Source organism: Cynocephalus volans, chromosome 1, assembly GCF_027409185.1.
Source record: "Cynocephalus volans isolate mCynVol1 chromosome 1, mCynVol1.pri, whole genome shotgun sequence".
Taxonomy (NCBI): domain Eukaryota; kingdom Metazoa; phylum Chordata; class Mammalia; order Dermoptera; family Cynocephalidae; genus Cynocephalus; species Cynocephalus volans.
Window position 1 is genome coordinate 120,305,656 of NC_084460.1, and position 19,556 is coordinate 120,325,211.

General features: G+C 41.2%; 1 protein-coding gene across 1 annotated transcript in view; it reads left to right on the forward strand.

The window, feature by feature from the left end:
• The first annotated feature begins 17,808 nt into the window (after positions 1-17,808).
• The window catches only part of SNX4 (sorting nexin 4), a 61,552-nt gene continuing 59,804 nt past the window's right edge, over positions 17,809-19,556 (forward strand). The window contains exon 1 of the mRNA XM_063101813.1: positions 17,809-17,962. Within this exon, the coding sequence (XP_062957883.1) occupies positions 17,822-17,962 (141 nt within the window). The 5' untranslated portion in view covers positions 17,809-17,821. The remainder of the gene's footprint in view (positions 17,963-19,556) is intronic.

Genomic DNA, 19,556 nt, shown 5'->3' on the forward strand with positions numbered 1-19,556 from the left:
TTCTTTCCTTTCCCCTGGCCCCTGCTTTAAGGGGGATTCTTTGTTGTTCAGAGCAGGATTATAGGCAGAGATAAAGAATTGAAGAGTAGAGAAGCAATAGATTTCTCTGCATAAGAAAGATCTTGGCGGGCTGGCCGGTTAGCTCAGTTGGTTAGAGCACAGCCTTGTAACATCAAGGTCATAGGTTCAGGTCCCCATACCAGCTAGCTGCTTAAAAAAAACCAAGAAAGACCTTGGCTCAATATTGAGAAGGAAAGAAAAGATCTGGAGGTGACAGGAAAAGGAAGGGAGGCTGAGTGGGCAAGGAGTTTTGAGGAGAGGAAGTGAGGGGACGAGGGGGAAAAAGAGCAGCTGCAGTGAGGAGGAGGAATTGGGGAAGGTATAGGTAAGAAACTTCCTAGAAAGTTTTATGGTGTATTATTTAATATAGCTTCTCATTTACTATTTCCTTAATAGACATTAACTAAAGATCATTATTAGTTTTTAAGCCTTTGTGGAGTCATATTTGTGTTTCTTCTTGTGTTTCTTGTCATTCTTTTTTTTTTTTTTTTTTTTTTTTGGCAGCTGGCCAGTATGGGGAATCCAAACCCTTGAACTTCATGTTACAAGGTGGTGCTCTAACCAACTGAGTAACCAGCCAGCCCTCTTATGGCAGTGTCTATAAGACTGGAGCTGGGGGTGGAGTGAGTTTCCCCTGAAGCATATGGGCTGCATGGGAGAAGTTTGTGGAATATCAAGAAACAAAGTCAGGATATTGTAAGGAAGGGGTGGGGGGAATGCGAATGGAGCTAGAATGCACCCAACAAATGTTCATTTTATTGGCCTTAGAGACCCTCCAGCGTGCTCCCTCACTCCCAGTAGTTCACCAAAAGCAAAGTTTGCCAGTTGACAGAACCTGCCCCCATACACAGAGCTTTCTTAAAATGCTAAATTTAAAAATTTGAAATATCAACGAACAGCCAAGGAATATCATACATCTTCAGAGAGCTCCAAAATAGAAGCAAGAAACTCATAAAAACAACAACCCAGTAGGAAACAAACAAGGGGGAGAAAAGCAAGGAAATAAAAAGCTCTGACTAGTAACTAGTAACCTCAGATTCAAAAAGATATTGCAAACATAAAACAAGAACTGGATGCTATGGAAAGGAAACCATCAGAGCATAAGAGAGAACCTTTGTTCAAGCCAAAAACCGAAGACTCTACTAGACTTCTTTTTTCTTACCTCTTACATCTGCTCTGACAAGCCCTACCAATTCTGCCTCAGGAATGTGTCTGCCATCTGACCTCGGATGCTCATCAGCTCTTGCTCAGACTATCATTCTGTTCTCCACAGTACAGTTGTAGTGATCTTTCAAAATCTCTTCTCTGCTTAAAAACCTCTGGTGGTTCCTGGTTTTCCATGGAATACAATCCAAACTCTGTAGTCAGGCTTACAAAACTGACTGCATCCAGCCCAAATCTCTCCCTCTAGACTGAGGGCTCCTCCCCCTCCTCCCAGGAAGCCCAGGTGGTCTCCATGATAAACTCCTCACTGTTCTTTAAACAAGGCAGGCCCTTTCCAGACGCTACACTTCTAAGTAGAAAGCTGTTCGCCACTTTTCTGCCAGGCAATCTCCTGCTCCTCAATCAACAGTCAAGCCAGATTTCTCTTCCCTTTCCTAGTCATTCCGAGCAGAAGTCTGCACTCCTCTCATGGCTCTGTTGTAAGGGACACTGCATCACTCTGCCCTGGTTTGTGTCCCTCACCAGCCTGCGGCACAGGGGTCTTTCCTTTGCTCCACACAGTCTCATGGCAACAGTTCCCCAGCGGGCGTCAGGGCTGAGGCCTTTGGCAAGAGCTCGTCCCTCCTCAGTGGAAGAGAAACTCCCCCAGTCCTCAGGGAACGAGTGCCTGTCCCCTGAGCTTGGCCAGCTGGCCTCAAAAGAAGCTGAGTCAGGTGCTCTCTGTCCCTCAGAGTTTGGAGCTAAAGCATTGTCCCAGTCACCGCTCTGCTGCTAACGGGCAGTTAGGGGTGACTGTGGGCAAGTTCAGCTGCTTCTTTGGGCTTCTCACTCCACATTAGAAAAATGAGGGGGTTGGATGAGTGGATCTCTGCCATAATACCTTACCTTGGATTATTTATAGAAGACAACAAATCAAGAGGGAAAAAACTGCCCTCCACTCCCACTCCCTCAGGTCAGAAGTTGGTGATTCCTAGAATTAATCAGCTCTCTTGGACCTCTGCTGCTTCAGTGCTTTTCCTACCTAACTAAGGGGAGGAGGAGGAGGGAAGGGGACAGTGGCTCAGAACTGCTCCTCAGCACACCAGCCAGCTGTGGCCTGGCCATAGAAAGGGACACGCTGACCACCACTGCTTGCCTCTCCCGAGGAAATGCCTCCTTTGTCTTGAGGAAATGATGCTCAAGGGACCAAGCTGGGGTCCTCACAGGACAAAGCCCATGGGGAAGGGGGTAGGAGAGGAGGACAGGTTTGGGGGATGGGGAGGGGATGCTGAGGGGGAGCACTGGCCACCATCTCACTGTAACCATTCTTACCTAATTCCTTCCTTGCAGTTTTGGGGGAGAATTCAGGCTTGGGGAGATGGCTGCATGGGAGGCAAGGGGAAAGGTTTCCTTTGACCTGGTTGTTCACAGTAAGAGCAATAATGTGCACGAGGCCAGGAGCCTGGCTCTCTTGCCTGCTGGCTTTAATAAGTAAAACTTTGTTGTTATTTGTTGGCTTGTAGTGTTTTGTATGCACCCTCCCTCCAATACTGTCTCATTAATTCAGCAGACATGAGCTGAAAACCTACTGGGGACACAAGAGGAATAAGGCATGGCCCTGTTCTTACCAAGTTCACTGATCTAAAAGAGGAGGCAGACACATAAGCAAGAGTTAGTAAACAAGATGCGAAGTGCCTGGGCCAGCCTGTGGCTCACTCGGGAGTGTGGTGCTGATAACACCAAGTCCACGGGTTCGGATCCCTATATAGGGATGGCCGGTTAGCTCACTGGTTGAGCGTGGTGCTGACGACACCAAATCAAGTGTTAAGATCCCCTTACCAGTCATCTTAAAAAAAAAAAAAAAAAAAAAAAAAGATGAGAAGTGCCTGAACAGAGAAAAAGTCTACTTTCAATGAATGGGGCTACCATTCATTGTGTGTAGAGTGTATGGGGAGTGTATGGGGAGGAGGTCACCACAAAACCCCAAATCAGTTCCAAGGGAAAACAAACCTAGTCTAAACAGAGTGCAAAGTAGATTTTTTATTTACTTAAAATCACTTCTAATATTTAGTAGTCCTTGATCATTCTATAGATGTCAATGAGAAGGATAAAGTAGTTTAGGAAGAGTGATCGTCACACCAATTTATTTTTTTTCTTATTTTTTATTTTTTTGGCTTTATTTATTTATTTATTTATTTATTTATTCTTAATTTTATTTTATCGATATACAATGTGGTTGATTATTGTGGCCCATTACCGATACCTCCCTCCCTCCTCTGTCTCCCCCCTCCCTCCCGACAATGTCCTTTCTGTTTGCTTGTCGTATCTACTTCAAGGAATTGTAGTTGTTATGTCTTCTTCCCCCACCCCCCCCGGTTTGTGTGTGTGTGTGTGTGGGTGTGGGTGTGTGTGTGTGTGTGTGTGTGTGTATGTGAATTTATTTATTTATTTTTAGCTCCCACCAATAAGTGAGAACATGTGGTATATCTCTTTCTGTGCCTGACTTGTTTCACTTAATATAATTCTCTCAAGGTCCATCCATGTTGTTGCAAATGGCAGTATTTCATTCGTTTTTATAGCTGAGTAGTATTCCATTGTGTAGATGTACCACATTTTCCGTATCCACTCATCCAATGATGGACATTTGGGCTGGATCCAACTCTTGGCTATTGTAAAGAGTGCTGCGATGAACATTGGGGAACAGGTATATCTTCGACTTGATGATTTCCATTCCTCTGGGTATATTCCCAACAGTGGGATGGCTGGGTCGTATGGTAGATCTATTTGCAATTGTTTAAGGAACCTCCATACCATTTTCCATAGAGGCTGCACCATTTTGCAGTCCCACCAACAATGTATGAGAGTTCCTTTTTCTCCGCAGCCTCGCCAGCATTTATCGTTCATAGTCTTTTGGATTTTAGCCATCCTAACTGGGGTTAGATGGTATCTCAATGTGGTTTTGATTTGCATTTCCCGGATGCTGAGTGATGTTGAGCATTTTTTCATATGTCTGTTGGCCATTTGTATATCTTCCTTAGAGAAATGCCTACTTAGCTCTTTTGCCCATTTTTTAATTGGGTTGCTTGTTTTTTTCTTGTAGAGTTGTTTGAGTTCCTTGTATATTCTGGATATTAATCCTTTGTCACATATATATTTTGCAAATATTTTCTCCCACTCTGTTGGTTGTCTTTTACCTATGTTAATTGTTTCTTTTGCTGTGCAGAAGCTCTTTAGTTTGATATAATCCCATTTGTTTATTTTTCCTTTGGTTGCCCGTGCTTTGGGGGTCATATTCATGAAGTCTGTGTCCACTCCTATTTCCTGAAGTGTCTCTCCTATGTTTTCTTTAAGAAGTTTTATTGTTTCAGGGTGTATATTTAATTCTTTAATCCATTTTAAGTTGACTTTAGTGTATGGTGAAAGGTGTGAGTCTAGTTTCATTCTCCTGCATATTTATATCCAGTTCTCCCAGCACCATTTGCTAAAGAGGCAGTCTCTTCCCCAGTGTATAGGCTTGGTGCCTTTGTCAAAGGTCAGATAGCTGTAGGTGTGTGGGTTGATTTCTGGATTCTCTATTCTATTCCATTGATGAGTGTGTCTGTTTCTATGCCAGTACCATACTGTTTTGTTTATTATAGCTTTGTAGTATAGTTTAAAGTCAGGTAGTGTTATGCCTCTAGCTTTAATTTTTTTGCTCAGCGTTGCTTTGGCTATGCGTGGTCTTTTGTTATTCCATATAAATGTCTGGATAGTTCTTTCCATTTCTGAGAAAAATAACATTGGAATTTTGATGGGGATTGCATTAAATTTGTATATCACTTTGGGTAGTATGGACATTTTCACTATGTTGATTCTTCCAATCCAATAGCATGGGATATCTTTCCATCTTCTTGTATCCTCTCTAATTTCTCTCAGCAGTGGTTTGCAGTTCTCATTATAGACATTTTTCACATCCTTGGTTAACTAAATTCCTAAGTATTTTATCTTTTTGGTGGCTATTGTAAATGGGCAAGCTTTCTTGATTTCTCTTTCTGCATGTTCACTATTGGAGAATAGAAATGCTACTGATTTTTGTGTGTTGATTTTGTATCCTGCTACTGTGCTGAAATCATTTATCACCTCCAAGAGTTTTTTTGTAGAGGCTTCAGGCTGTTCGATATATAGGAGCATGTCATCTGCAAACAGGGACAGTTTGACTTCATCTTTTCCAATCTGGATGCCCTTCATATCCTTCCCTTCTCGGATTGCTCTGGCTAGTACTTCCAACACTATGTTGAATAGGAGTGGTGAGAGTGGGCATCCTTGTCTAGTTCCTGTTCTTAAAGGAAAAGCTTTCAGCTTTTCCCCATTCAGGATGATATTGGCAGTGGGTTTGTCATATATGGCTTTAATTATGTTGAGATACTTTCCCTCTATACCTAACTTATAGAGGGTCTTTGTCATGAATGAGTGCTGAATTTTATCAAATGCTTTTTCAGCATCTATAGTGATGATCATATGGTCCTTCTGTTTGACTTTATTAATATGGTGTATCACATTTATTGATTTGCATATGTTGAACCAACCTTGCATCCCTGGGATGAATCCCACTTGATCGTGATGAATAATTTTTCGTATGTGTTGCTGTATTCTGTTTGCTAGTATTTTAGTGAGGATTTTGCATATATATTCATCAAGGATATCGGCCTGTAGTTTTCTTTTTTGGTTATATCTTTACCTGGTTTTGGTATCAGGATGATGTTTGCTTCATAGAATGAGTTTGGGAGATTTGCATCCATTTCAATCTTTTGGAATAGTTTGTAAAGAATCGGTGTCAATTCCTCTTTGAATGTTTGGTAAAATTCTGCTGTGAATCCATCTGGTCCTGGGCTTTTCTTTGTTGGGAGCCTTCTGATAACAGCTTCAATCTCCTTTATTGTTATTGGTCTGTTCAAATTTTCTACGTCTTCACGGTTCAGTTTTGGGAGCTTGTGTGTGTCCAGAAATTTATCCATTTCCTCCAGATTTTCAAACTTGTTGGCGTATAGTTGTTTATAGTAGTCTCGAATGATTCCTTGTATTTCAGATGAATCAGTTGTAATATCACCTTTCTCATTTCTAATTTTTGTTATTTGAATCTTCTCTCTTCTTTCTTTGTTAGCCATGCTAATGGTTTGTCAATTTTATTTATCTTTTCAAAAAACCAACTTTTTGATTTATTAATCTTTTGCATTGTTTTTTGGGTTTCAATTTCATTAAGTTCCGCTCTGATCTTAATGATTTCTTTCCGTCTGCTAACTTTAGGTTTGGATTGTTCTTGTTTTTCTAGTTCTTTAAGGTGAAGCGTTAGGTTGTTCACTTGCCATCTTTCCATTCTTCTGAGGTGAGCATTTAATGCAATAAATTTTCCCCTTAATACTGCTTTTGCAGTATCCCACAGGTTTTGGTGTGATATATCATTATTTTCATCAGTTTCAATAAATTTTTTGATTTCCTGCTTGATTTCTTCTTGGACCCATATGTCATTAAGTAGAATGCTGTTTAATTTCCATGTGTTTGTATAGTTTCCAGAATTTCGTTTGTTATTGATTTCTAGTTTTAATCCATTATGGTCTGAGAAAATACATGGGATAATTCCAATTTTTTTGAATTTATTGAGACTTGATTTGTGACCTAATATGTGATCTGTCCTGGAGAATGATCCATGTGCTGACGAGAAGAATGAATATTCTGAGGTTGTTGGATGGAATGTTGTGTAGATATCTTCCAAGTCCAATTGGTCTAGAGTCTTGTTTAGATCTTGTGTTTCTCTACTGATTCTTTGCCTAGATGATCTGTCCAATATTGACAGTGGGGTGTTCAGGTCCCCTGCTATTATGGTATTAGTGTCTATTTCCTTCTTTAGGTCTAATAGAGTTTGTTTTATAAATCTGGCTGCTCCAACATCGGGTGCGTACATATTTATGATTGTTATGTCTTCTTGATGGATCAGTCCTTTTATCATTACGTAGTGTCCCTCATTGTCTCTTTTTATGGTTTTTAGTTTAAAGTCTACTTTGTCAGATATAAGAATAGCTACTGCAGCTCATTTTTCTTTTCTGTTTGCATGGTAAATCTTTTTCCATCCTTTCACTCTTAGTCTACGTGAGTCTTTATGGGTGAGGTGGATCTCTTGAAGGCAGCATATAGCTGGGTCCTCCTTTTTAATCCAGTCAGCCAGTCTGTGTCTTTTGACTGGGGAATTTAAGCCTTTTACATTAAGAGTTGTTATTGAATAGTGTTGATTTATTTTTTTTTAAATTTTATTTTGTCGATATACATTGTAGCTGATTATTGCTCCCCATCACCAAGACCTCCCTCCCTGCTCCCTCCCCCCCTCCCCCCCAACAATGTCCTTTCTGTTTGCTTGTCGTATCAACTTCAAGTAATTGTGGTTGTTATATCTTCTTCCCCCCCCCCGGTTTGTGTGTGTGTGTGTGTGTGTGTGTGTGAATTTATATATTAATTTGTAGCTCCCTCCAATAAGTGAGAACATGTGGTATTTCTCTTTCTGTGCCTGACTTGTTTCACTTAATATAATTCTCTCAAGGTCCATCCATGTTGTTGCAAATGGCAGTATTTCATTCGTTTTTATAGCTGAGTAGTATTCCATCGTGTAGATGTACCACATTTTCCGTATCCACTCATCTGATGATGGGCATTTGGGCTGGTTCCAACTCTTCGCTATTGTAAAGAGTGCTGTGATGAACATTGGGGAACAGGTATACCTTCGACTTGATGATTTCCATTCCTCTGGGTATATTCCCAACAGTGGGATGGCTGGGTCGTATGGTAGATCTATTTGCAATTGTTTAAGGAACCTCCATACCATTTTCCATAGAGGCTGCACCATTTTGCAGTCCCACCAACAATGTATGAGAGTTCCTTTTTCTCCGCAGCCTCGCCAGCATTTATCGTTCATAGTCTTTTGGATTTTAGCCATCCTAACTGGGGTTAGATGGTATCTCAATGTGGTTTTGATTTGCATTTCCCGGATGCTGAGTGATGTTGAGCATTTTTTCATATGTCTGTTGGCCATTTGTATATCTTCCTTAGAGAAATGCCTACTTAGCTCTTTTGCCCATTTTTTAATTGGGTTGCTTGTTTTCTTCTTGTAAAGTTGTTTGAGTTCCTTATATATTCTGGATATTAATTCTTTGTCCGATGTATATTTTGCAAATATTTTCTCCCACTCTGTTGGTTGTCTTTTACCTATGTTAATTGTTTCTTTTGCTGTGCAGAAGCTTTTTAGTTTGATATAATCCCATTTGTTTATTTTTCCTTTGGTTGCCCGTGCTTTTGGGGTCGTTTTCATGAAGTCTGTGCCCAGTCCTATTTCCTGAAGTGTTTCTCCTATGTTTTCTTTAAGAAGTTTTATTGTCTCAGGGTGTATATTTAAATCCTTAATCTATTTTGAGTTGATTTTAGTATATGGTGAGAGGTATGGATCTAGTTTCATTCTCCTGCATATCGATATCCAGTTATCCCAGCACCACTTGCTGAAGAGGCAGTCCCTTCCCCAGTGAATAGGCTTGGTGCCTTTGTCAAAGATCAGATGGCAGTAAGTGTGTGGGTTGATTTCTGGATTCTCTATTCTATTCCATTGGTCAGTGTGTCTGTTTTTATGCCAGTACCATACTGTTTTGGTTATTATAGCTTTGTAGTATAGCTTAAAGTCAGGTAGTGTTATGCCTCCAGCTTTATTTTTTTTGCTCAGCATTGCTTTGGCTATGCGTGGTCTTTTATTGTTCCATATAAATGTCTGGATAGTTTTTTCCATTTCTGAGAAAAATGTCTTTGGAATTTTGATGGGGATTGCATTGAATTTGTATATCACTTTGGGTAGTATTGACATTTTCACTATGTTGATTCTTCCAATCCAAGAGCATGGAATATCTTTCCATCTTCTTGTATCCTCTCTAATTTCTCTCAGCAGTGGTTTGTAGTTCTCATGATAGAGATTTTTCACCTCCTTGGTTAACTCAGTTCCTAAGTATTTTATTTTTTTGGTGGCTATTGTAAATGGGCAGACTTTCTTGATTTCTCCTTCTGCATGTTCACTATTGGAGAGAAGAAATGGTACTGATTTTTGTGTGTTGATTTTGTATCCTGCTACTGTGCTGAAATCATTTATCAATTCCAGCAGTTTTTTTGTGGAGGTATTAGGCTGTTCGATATATAGGATCATGTCATCTGCAAACAGGGACAGTTTGACTTCATCTTTTCCAATCTGGACGCCCTTTATTGCCTTCTCTTCTCTGATTGCTCTGGCTAGTACTTCGAACACTATGTTGAATAGGAGTGGTGAGAGTGGGCATCCTTGTCTAGTTCCTGTTCTTAAAGGAAAAGCTTTCAGCTTTTCCCCATTCAGGATGATATTGGCAGTGGGTTTGTCATATATGACTTTAATTATGTTGAGATACTTTCCCTCTATACCTAACTTATAGAGGGTCTTTGTCATGAATGAGTGCTGAACTTTATCAAATGCTTTTTCAGCATCTATAGAGATGATCATATGGTCCTTGTGTTTGAGTTTATTAATATGGTGTATCACATTTATTGATTTGCGTATGTTGAACCAACCTTGTATCCCTGGGATGAATCCCACTTGATCGTGATGAATAATTTTTCGTATGTGTTGCTGTATTCTGTTTGCTAGTATTTTAGTGAGGATTTTTGCATCTATATTCATCAAGGATATCGGCCTGTAGTTTTCTTTTTTGGTTATATCTTTACCTGGTTTTGGTATCAGGATGATGTTTGCTTCATAGAATGAGTTAGGGAGATTTGCGTCCGTTTCAATCTTTTGGAATAGTTTGTAAAGAATCGGTGTCAATTCCTCTTTGAATGTTTGGTAAAATTCTGCTGTGAATCCATCTGTTCCTGGGCTTTTCTTTGTTGGGAGCCTTCTGATAACAGATTCAATCTCCTTTATTGTTATTGGTCTGTTCAAATTTTCTATGTCTTCACGGTTCAGTTTTGGGAGCTTGTGTGTGTCCAGAAATTTATCCATTTCCTCCAGATTTTCAAATTTGTTGGCGTATCGTTGTTTATAGTAGTCTCGAATGATTCCTTGTATTTCAGATGAATCAGTTGTAATATCACCTTTTTCATTTCTAATATTTGTTATTTGAGTCTTCTCTCTTCTTTTTTTTGTTAGCCATGCTAGTGGTTTGTCAATTTTATTTATCTTTTCAAAAAACCAACTTTTTGATTCATTGATCTTTTGCATTGTTTTTTGAGTTTCAATTTCATTAAGTTCTGCTCTGATCTTAATGATTTCTTTCCGTCTGCTAACTTTAGGTTTGGATTGTTCTTGTTTTTCTAGTTCTTTAAGGTGAAGTGTTAGGTTGTTCACCTGCCATCTTTCTATTCTTCTGAAGTGAGCGTTTAATGCAATAAATTTTCCCCTTAATACTGCTTTTGCAGTATCCCACAGGTTTTGGTATGATGTATCATCGTTTTCATTAGTTTTAATACATTTTTTGATTTCCTGCTTGATTTCTTCTTGGACCCATATGTCGTTAAGTAGAATGCTGTTTAATTTCCATGTGTTTGTATAGTTTCCAGAGTTTCGTTTGTTATTAATTTCTAGTTTTAATCCATTGTGGTCTGAGAAGATACATGGGATAATTCCAATTTTTTTGAATTTATTGAGACTTGATTTGTGACCTAATATGTGATCTATCCTGGAGAATGATCCATGTGCTGATGAGAAAAATGAATATTCTGAGGTTGTTGGGTGGAATGTTCTGTAGATATCTGCCAATTCCAATTGGTCTAGAGTCTTGTTTAGATCTTGTGTTTCTCTACTGATTCTTTGCCTAGATGATCTGTCTAATATTGACAGTGTGGTGTTCAGGTCCCCTGCTATTATGGTATTAGTGTCTATTTCCTTCTTTAGGTCTAATAGAGTTTGTTTTATAAATCTGGCTGCTCCAACATTGGGTGCGTACATATTTATGATTGTTATGTCTTCTTGATGGATCAGTCCTTTTATCATTACGTAGTGTCCCTCATTGTCTCTTTTTATGGTTTTTAGTTTAAAGTCTACTTTGTCAGATATAAGAATAGCTACTGCAGCTCGTTTTTCTTTTCTGTTTGCATGGTAAATCTTTTTCCATCCTTTCACTCTTAGTCTGTGTGAATCTTTATGGGTGAGGTGGGTCTCTTGTAGGCAGCATATATTTGGGTCCTGCTTTTTGATCCAGTCAGCCAGTCTGTGTCTTTTAATTGGGGAATTTTTTTTGTCGTTTTTTTTTTTTTTCTTTCGTGACCGGCACTCAGCCAGTGAGTGCACCGGTCAGTCCTATATAGGATCCGAACCTGCGGCGGGAGTGTCGCCGCGCTGCCAGTGCAGCACTCTACCAAGTGCGCCACGGGCTCGGCCCATGGTGGGAATGTAATCTGGTACAACCTTTTGGAGAATGGTTTGTCAGTGCCTACTAACAGTGAGGATTCAGGTCAAAGGTTTGGGTCCCCACACCAGCCAGCCACCAAAAAAAGAGGGGATTCACATTATGCAGTATATGCATGTATTGAAACAACACGCTGCACCCCACAAAAATAAATAAAAATAAAATTGAAAAAGAAGAAAATTTTTTTTAGAAAATGGGGATTCAGTCCAGGCACTCTCCATTCGTAGGTCCAGCTTCCTATCAAAGCAGAAGGGCAAGTCCAATGTTCACAGTATAGTGTTGAGTATAAAAGAGCAGGTTTCATACTAGATATTGTATAAAACATGATTCTATTTTTATAAATTATATTTATCTATACGTCTACAGGGAGAAAAAAAGACTTCAAAAATATAAAACATGAAGGAGATTATTTTTGCATCTTGTTGTTATGAATGATCTTTCTTTTCTTTTTTTTTTTTTTCTTTTTTTTTTTAAAGATGACCGGTAAGGGGATCTCAACCCTTGGCTTGGTGTTGTCAGCACCACGCTCAGCCAGTGAGCCAACCAGCCATCCCTATATAGGATCCGAACCTGTGGCCTTGGTGTTATCAGCACCACACTCTCCCGAGTGAGCCAGGGGCTGGCCCTGAATGATCTTTATTTTCTTCTTTTTGCATGTTAATATTTCTTGAATTTTTTAAATGATGATTATACATTGTTTATGTAGCAAGAAAAAAGTAAAGATTATTAAAAGAAATAGTGTGGTTCCCTGTCCGTGGTACTGTTTACAAATATTAGTCTGGATAACTGCGGTAGGCATGTTGGCAGGAAGTTTAAGTATCAGGCAGAAGGTTGGACTGGATGACTTCTGAAGTCCCTTCTGATCAATTGCAGTTTTATGTTTTTGTGCATGTATGTGTCACTACGTGTATGCCTATGTATATGTTAGTGCAATTCTATGTACCTGTGAATGTAACTAACCATACTTTTTTATCCTAAATTTTTGATGCTTTGACATCTTGGAGGCTTGCCAACCCTTGAGGGACTGTCCCTCCTAGGGCTAGTCAATCTCTAGAGATGCAAATGAGTGCCTATAAGCACACCTTTCATATACAAACCAAGCAGTCCAGAGCTCATACTTCCAGCCCCCTCCTTTATAGGCTCTTATACTCTGGGCCACTATTCCCCTTCAGAAAAAATCACCCCAGAGCACTAGAGACAGCCCCTACACCTCAGAGCTTGTTGAAATTAGTCAATTTGCCAATCCTAAATCTGCTTACCCTGCCTCGCCTGTTCCTTCCTATAGAAACCACGATAAAAGCTCTTGTCCGTGTTTTCCCCTTGATCTCTTTGTGTCCTGACCAACCAGGTGTTTCCCAGTGTGCCCCCTCCCGCCCAACATGGCATGTAGTGCCTCCTGTTTCTATGGATCTGTGAATATAAAAAACTTCTTCATTAAAAAAAAAACAAAAAAAACCCAAACCCCCCGCTTCTTCCTTCATGACAGTTATTTCTTTGTGTGCTGTCTTACTATACCTAATTAAAACAAATCCCAGGTGTGGTGGATTGAATTATGTCCCCCCAAAGTTCATTGAAGCTTGAATTGTCTCCCAAGTTTTATGTATTAGAAACTTAGCTCCCACTGTGACTGTTAAGAGGGTGGGAAATCCTATTATGGTAATCGAAAGGTGGAGCCCTGAAGGGGTGATTTGATTGTAGGACAACGCTGTAATGAATGGATTAAAAATGGTGGTCGGGACGTGGTTCTGACGGCTTTAAAAGAAGAGGAGAGTCTGTCTTTCTCTCTCTCTCTGCTTCCACCATCTTGCAATGTGAGACCCCTGGGTCACTGTCGTCACCACCAGATGGACTTTGGACTTCCCAGCCTCAGAAACTGTAAGCAATAAATTTTGCTTTCTTTATAAATCACCCAGTTGCAGGTATTTTGTTATAAGTAACAAAAACAGACTAATACAGCAGGTATCCTTAAAACAGTCAATATGTGTGCATGTACTTAGATCTCCCTACTACTAACTTGGTTTGGTATAAACAAACATAATTGGATGATATTTTGTTTGGGCAGCAACACTATAACCTATGATCTGGTTTCCTCGAAGTGAGTTGTGTTTTATCCTTCACACAGTAGAGTTTCTGTGTATTTATTTGGGAATTGCCTTAGTAAGTTGGGCGGCTATAATGAAATACCCTAGACTGGGTGGCTCATAAACAACAAATATATTTCTCACAGTTTTGGAGGCTGTGATCAAGACACCAGCGTGGATTTAGGTGTCTGGTGAGGGCTTCTTTCCTGACACATAGATGGCACCTTCTCGCTGTGTTCTCACATAGTAGAAGGAGTGAATGAGCTCCCTTGGGTTATTTTAGAAGAGGCCCCACCTTCTAATAACATCACCTTGATGGTTAGAATTTCAACATATGAATTTGGGGGGGTGGGGGTGACACACACATTCAGACCATAGCAGGAATTTTGTTTGAGAGATTAGGTGGGGTTGGGGTTGGTTGCTGGTGAAGATTGAGGAATCGGGAATAATTATAACCTCCTTTTGTGAACTCCTAAAAAAAAAAATCCCCCAAAACAAAATGCCCAAATATAATAAATAACTTTTAGGTCTCCCTAGTTTTCAAACAAAGATCAGGTAGTCTGAGAGTTTCTGAATACCAAAGAAAACTCTCCATTTCTAGAGTGTTAATTTACAGGCTCTTCTGAGTTTGCAAAGTCTCCTTACAGGAAAGCTGTTATTACTCATATGTACAATATTAGTTGAGAGGTGCCACAAGACTCACTTGTCCCGAAATACCTTGGCCAATGTCTTGTGCTTCCTCCCAACCTATCTGGTTTAAGTTTCCTAGTTGTAAACAACTATTTGCTTCAGAAGGACTTTATCAAAGCGTATCTGAGTTATCTGGGAGGGGAGAAATATTTCTTTCCTATGGTGGCTTTAATGATTTTTAGTTGCTGAAGATTCTGGTAGCTGGCTTGTTGTAGGACTTTGGGGGAGTTTCTCAAGCAATAGGGCTTAGGGTATGGTTCTGCTGATTCTGGGTGTATATTCCAGTCTTCTCCATGAGCATACAACCATGAATCAGTTTGGGAAATCACTTTGTCAGACACTGAGACTGCCATGGACAAATTAGGTGTTTAATAAATATGAGGGGATCTTCAAGTTCATGGAAAGATTCATATTATCTTTCATTATCTATTTTTCCGTGAACTTTTTGAAGTACACTTGTACTTGTTATATGTTTAGTTGAAGAGATGGGAACTTCAATGCATCAGTTACAGCTCTGGGTTGCATGGAACAGAGACCAACTCTAGTCATAGAAGCAAATACAAAAATTCTAGCAGGTTACCAGAGTTCACAGAATTAAATCCTGTGATCTGGGTTTGAAGAGTTGCAGAATCAAGGTAGCTCCAGAGACTTTGCACAGGACCCACAGGAAATTCATTGCTTGGAAACAGTCTGGCCCTAGCACTGCCACTGGCCCAACCTCCAGCATCCCCTCTGACCCAAGATTCAAACTCCTGGGGTTCATGTGTCTGAGTTGCTGACTTGAAATAACTTTCCCAGAGGTAGTAAAAGAAGGATCTGAGGTCTTCAACTCATGTCATGGAAGGCTGCAATCAAGGCCTCACAAAATCAGGAATTTGCCCTAAAAGAATATGTTGGTACTATATTATATACCTTATTATACCTTATATACTATATTATATTCCATATATATATATATGGAAGGGGGTAAATTAGATCTTGTGCTGTGAACAAGGGCAAATGTCATCCATACTGACACTAAAAGGAGAGATGGGGTGGGGTTGGAATCGGCTGCTGGAGAAGGAGGGAGAAGAAGGTGGCCTTCACAGTCCCTAGGTGGCTGGCCAGATAGCAGGAGGAAAATCCTGTGGAGGGGGAGAACAGAACCTGAATGATGGGAGGAGAATAGGTATTTGATGATATTTCGAGGCTAACACAGGAGCTCGGTAAATATTTGTTAAATTAATGACAAGTGAAAATCTAAACTATGCTATTCAGATACGAGGGACTGAAAGTCCTTCCGCAGGCTCTTATCCTTAGAGCCGGCCTGGTTGGTCACTCCTACTCCTGAGACTTTCTCCGTCCACTCTCCAGCAGGTAGCAGCAGGCCCCGGCAGGCCCTCTCCCAGTAGGGAGTGTGATGGGGAATCCTTTCTTTTCCTGCATCAGAAGAATGGGGGGCACCTGTACCTGTGATCTCCATGGAGTCAGCCTTGGGTTTTCCCAAACTTTAGCCAGACTGGTGTGATTGCTTTCATACTTCAAGGAAATGTGCTTCTCTTTCTAGGTTTTCAGGTGAGGAATCCGCCCTCGATTTCTGATAATTATTTACCTCTTTTTCTAGAAGAATTTCACTTCTTCCTCTCCTCCAAGCAGAGAAGCAGCATGGCACAAGCGCTTAGGTTTTGGGTGTCCTACAAATCTGGGTTTCAATCTCAGGTCTTTCCCTTATTTAATGGCTGTGTCACCTCATCGAATATTACCTGAGCCTGCTTCTTCCTCTGTGAAATGGGGGAAATGATGCCTGTCTTGCAGGGACATCGGGTGAAAATGAATGTAAAGTGCCAGGCACATAAAATCTGCAGCTATCATGATGCTAGCCACTAGGAAGGGTGTCCAAAAGATGACCCATTCAAAAGTCCAAGATACCACCTCCCTCCCACCCCAGGCTTTTTATGTAAACACTAGTTCCTGTCTCTTTATCAAAAAGATTTGTTAATTTATAGGCAGTCCCAAGAGTAAGGCATACTAACGAGCGCATACAAATATCAATTTTAGGGCAAAAATAATTCATCAGGTACTATCAGCACTTAAATGAAATTTCCCTTAAAATCTTTCAATTCCTATTTAGCCTAAGGAAACAACTGGTTGGGTACACAGAAGGATGGTCATTGCTGTGGTGTTTGTAAAAGTAAAGCTTGGAATCAATAGTATATAGTTATAGAGGATTGTAGGATTAAATAAATTACAGAATTTTTTTACAATAGAACTCTATGTAGCCATTAAGAAGATTCTGTAGAAATATATATTTTTTCACATAGAAAGTCATTCTTGCTGTATTAAATGAATAAAATAAATTACAAAATAGCCTTACAGTGTGATCCCATTTTTATTATATGTATGATATTTGAAGGTGTATATGTTAAATGTTAACAGTGCTTATCTCTGGATTGTGGGAGTATGGATGGCTTTTTTATGCACAACTATTTTCTAATTTTCCCACAATAAACATGTACTATATGTATATAAAATAGAGAAAAATAATCCTCTGACCTTTTGGCCCTGATTTTAGACTCTTTCAAGCACCCTTTTGATTTTCGAATTTGTTGGTTTCAAGGCCATTTTTTATGAAGCTGTGAAGGGACAAAGTTCTATCCAGCTGAACAACTTGAAGTACCTCAAGGTACAGTCTGTTACAGCCAGTGAGCATTTCCATCAGGTCAGCATAGCGAATGCTTGTCAAGGAAGCAGGTTCAGAAAATAAGAGATGTTTGTAGAAAATTATCAGAGATCTCCAGGCTTCACGAAACACTTAGAACTAAAGCGCTGCTTCAGCAAAACGCTTCATTACCCTCAAAACCTTGCAAGTGAGGGCCGGCCCGGCCCATGGCTCACTCGGGAAAGCGTGGTGCTGACAACACCAAGTCAAGGGTTAAGATCTCCTAACCGGTCATCTTTAAAAAAAACAAAACAAAACCTTGCAAGTGTTACCTTTTGCTGAGTGAGTCACACAACCTGCTGATAGTTAATAATTTATCCCGCTCTGATCTTTTCGGGAGAAAATGGAACTTGCAATTATTAGCAGACAAGGCAGAGGCCAAGAGTGAGATGGTCAGACCGTGGCCTCCAATTTCTTTTGAGTTTCAAATTTTCTTTAGGTGATCCCCAACTGGATGGTTCCCACACCTCCTTCTGGTGTTCACCTTCCCCTGGCCTTCCTCTCTCCCCCCATCAGCCCTCCCGGATTTCGGAGTCTCCTGGCTTGGCTGCTGAGCAGCTCCCCGGACCGCCCGCCTTTCCCCGCATCCCAGGTCCATCCCCCGCTCCCCGGCTCCTCCCCGGGAGCGCTCTCCGCGGCCGCCAGCGGGACGGGGCGGGGCGGGACGGGGCGGCGGCGCAGGCGCACTGGGCTCGCCGCGCCGGACCGCAGCCATGGAGCGGGCCACTCTGGACCCGGAGCGACCGCTGCAGCCCGCGCCCCTGGAGCCGCTGGGCCGCCCCGACGCTGGGCTGGAGGCTTCGGCCAGTGAGGAAGCGGAGGGGGCCCAGGAAGAGGGCTCCGGGGTCGATAGGGTGAGGAGAAGGGGAGGCCGAGGCCTCGGGCCTATGTCGGGGCCTAGCGGGCCGGGCTTGCGGGGGAGGCTGTGAGGGGGAGGCTGGGTGGAAAGTCGGGGGTGCAGTGGGGAGGGGCTCAGTGGAGAAACGAGGTCCTGGCGCCGGGGGCGAACACCACGCGCTGCGGGACAAGGGAAGGATGCGTGGGCGCGGCCCTGCGGGCTGGGGGCGGGCGGGGCTGGAGGAGGGGCAGTTTTCGGTGGTCGCGTAACCCAGAGCTCTGGACCAGGAGAGGAACGCTAACGTCTCGGGCAGTCTGCTAAGGGTTTTGCAGGGGTCATGGCTTAGTTGGGGCATCCTGGGGGGTGGGCAGCGGAGTTTGAGAAGGAAGGGAGTGGAGGACTAGCGTGAGGAACAAATATGGGGCAATAAGGATGGTTGGCCTGGTTCTGCCATCAGGAAATCGAAGAAAGTGTTAGGTTCAAGAAGGGTACAAGTGAAAAAAACATTTCCAGTTAGCTGTACTTTATTTGGGGGAAAATGCCCCATTTCTCAGTGGAGACCTTTCGGTATCCCATGTACTTTGTAAAGCCCCTTTGGTAATTAGTGAAATTTGGTAATTTTCATTTGCTTATGGAAAAGGAGAGAAATGTATCATCTGACATCTGTAAGTGCTTTCATTACAAAGTGTTTTCATGTATGATGCAAGATTTGTAGACCAGGTTAAGTTGAAGCATTTCAGAAACTCAGTGTATGCTGCATGTCAGACCACACTGCCCAGAGTCTCCTTCAGTGTGCTGCGCTCATCCAGTCATTTTGATTTACAATTTTTTAAATTGCCCGTCCTTATGATAGATAGATGGATAAAGAAAAGTTAAAGTTATTTTCTGAATGTAACTAGAAAGACTCTTAAGTTTAAGTTTACAGACCAGCTAAACAGGGACTTTAACACAGGGGTTGAAGGTTTTGCCTACTTAGGAAAATATCAAGGTATATAGGGTAGCATGAAGACTTTTTTGAAGTGTTGTGTTTTAAGTTAAAAACATTATTATTATTTATTTATTTTGGTGGCTGTCTGGTACAGGGGTCAAACCCTGGACCCAGGTGTTATCAGCACCACGATCTAACCAGCAGAGCTAAACAGCCAGCCACCAAAACTTAATTTTTTTAGAGCAGTTTTAGGTTCACAGCAAAATTGAGATGGAGGTACAGAGATATCCCGTATACTCCTGGCTTCCTGCATTATCAACATCCCCCACCAGAGTGGCACATTGGTTACCATTGATGAGCCTACATTGACACATCATTATCACCCAAAGTCCATAGTTTATGTTAGGGTTCACTCTTGGTGTTGGACATTCTACTGATTTGGACAAAAGTGTAATGACATGTATCCACCCACTATTATAGTATCATACAGAGAATTTTCACTGCCGTAAAAAATCCTCTGCGCTCTACCCAGTTGTTCATTCCTCCCCCCAACCCCTGGTAACCACTGATATTTTTACTGTCTCCATAGTTTTGCCTTTTCCAGAATGTTGTATGGTTGGAATAGTACAGTATGTAGTCTTTGGAGATTGGCTGTCTTTTCATGGCTTAATAACTCATTTCT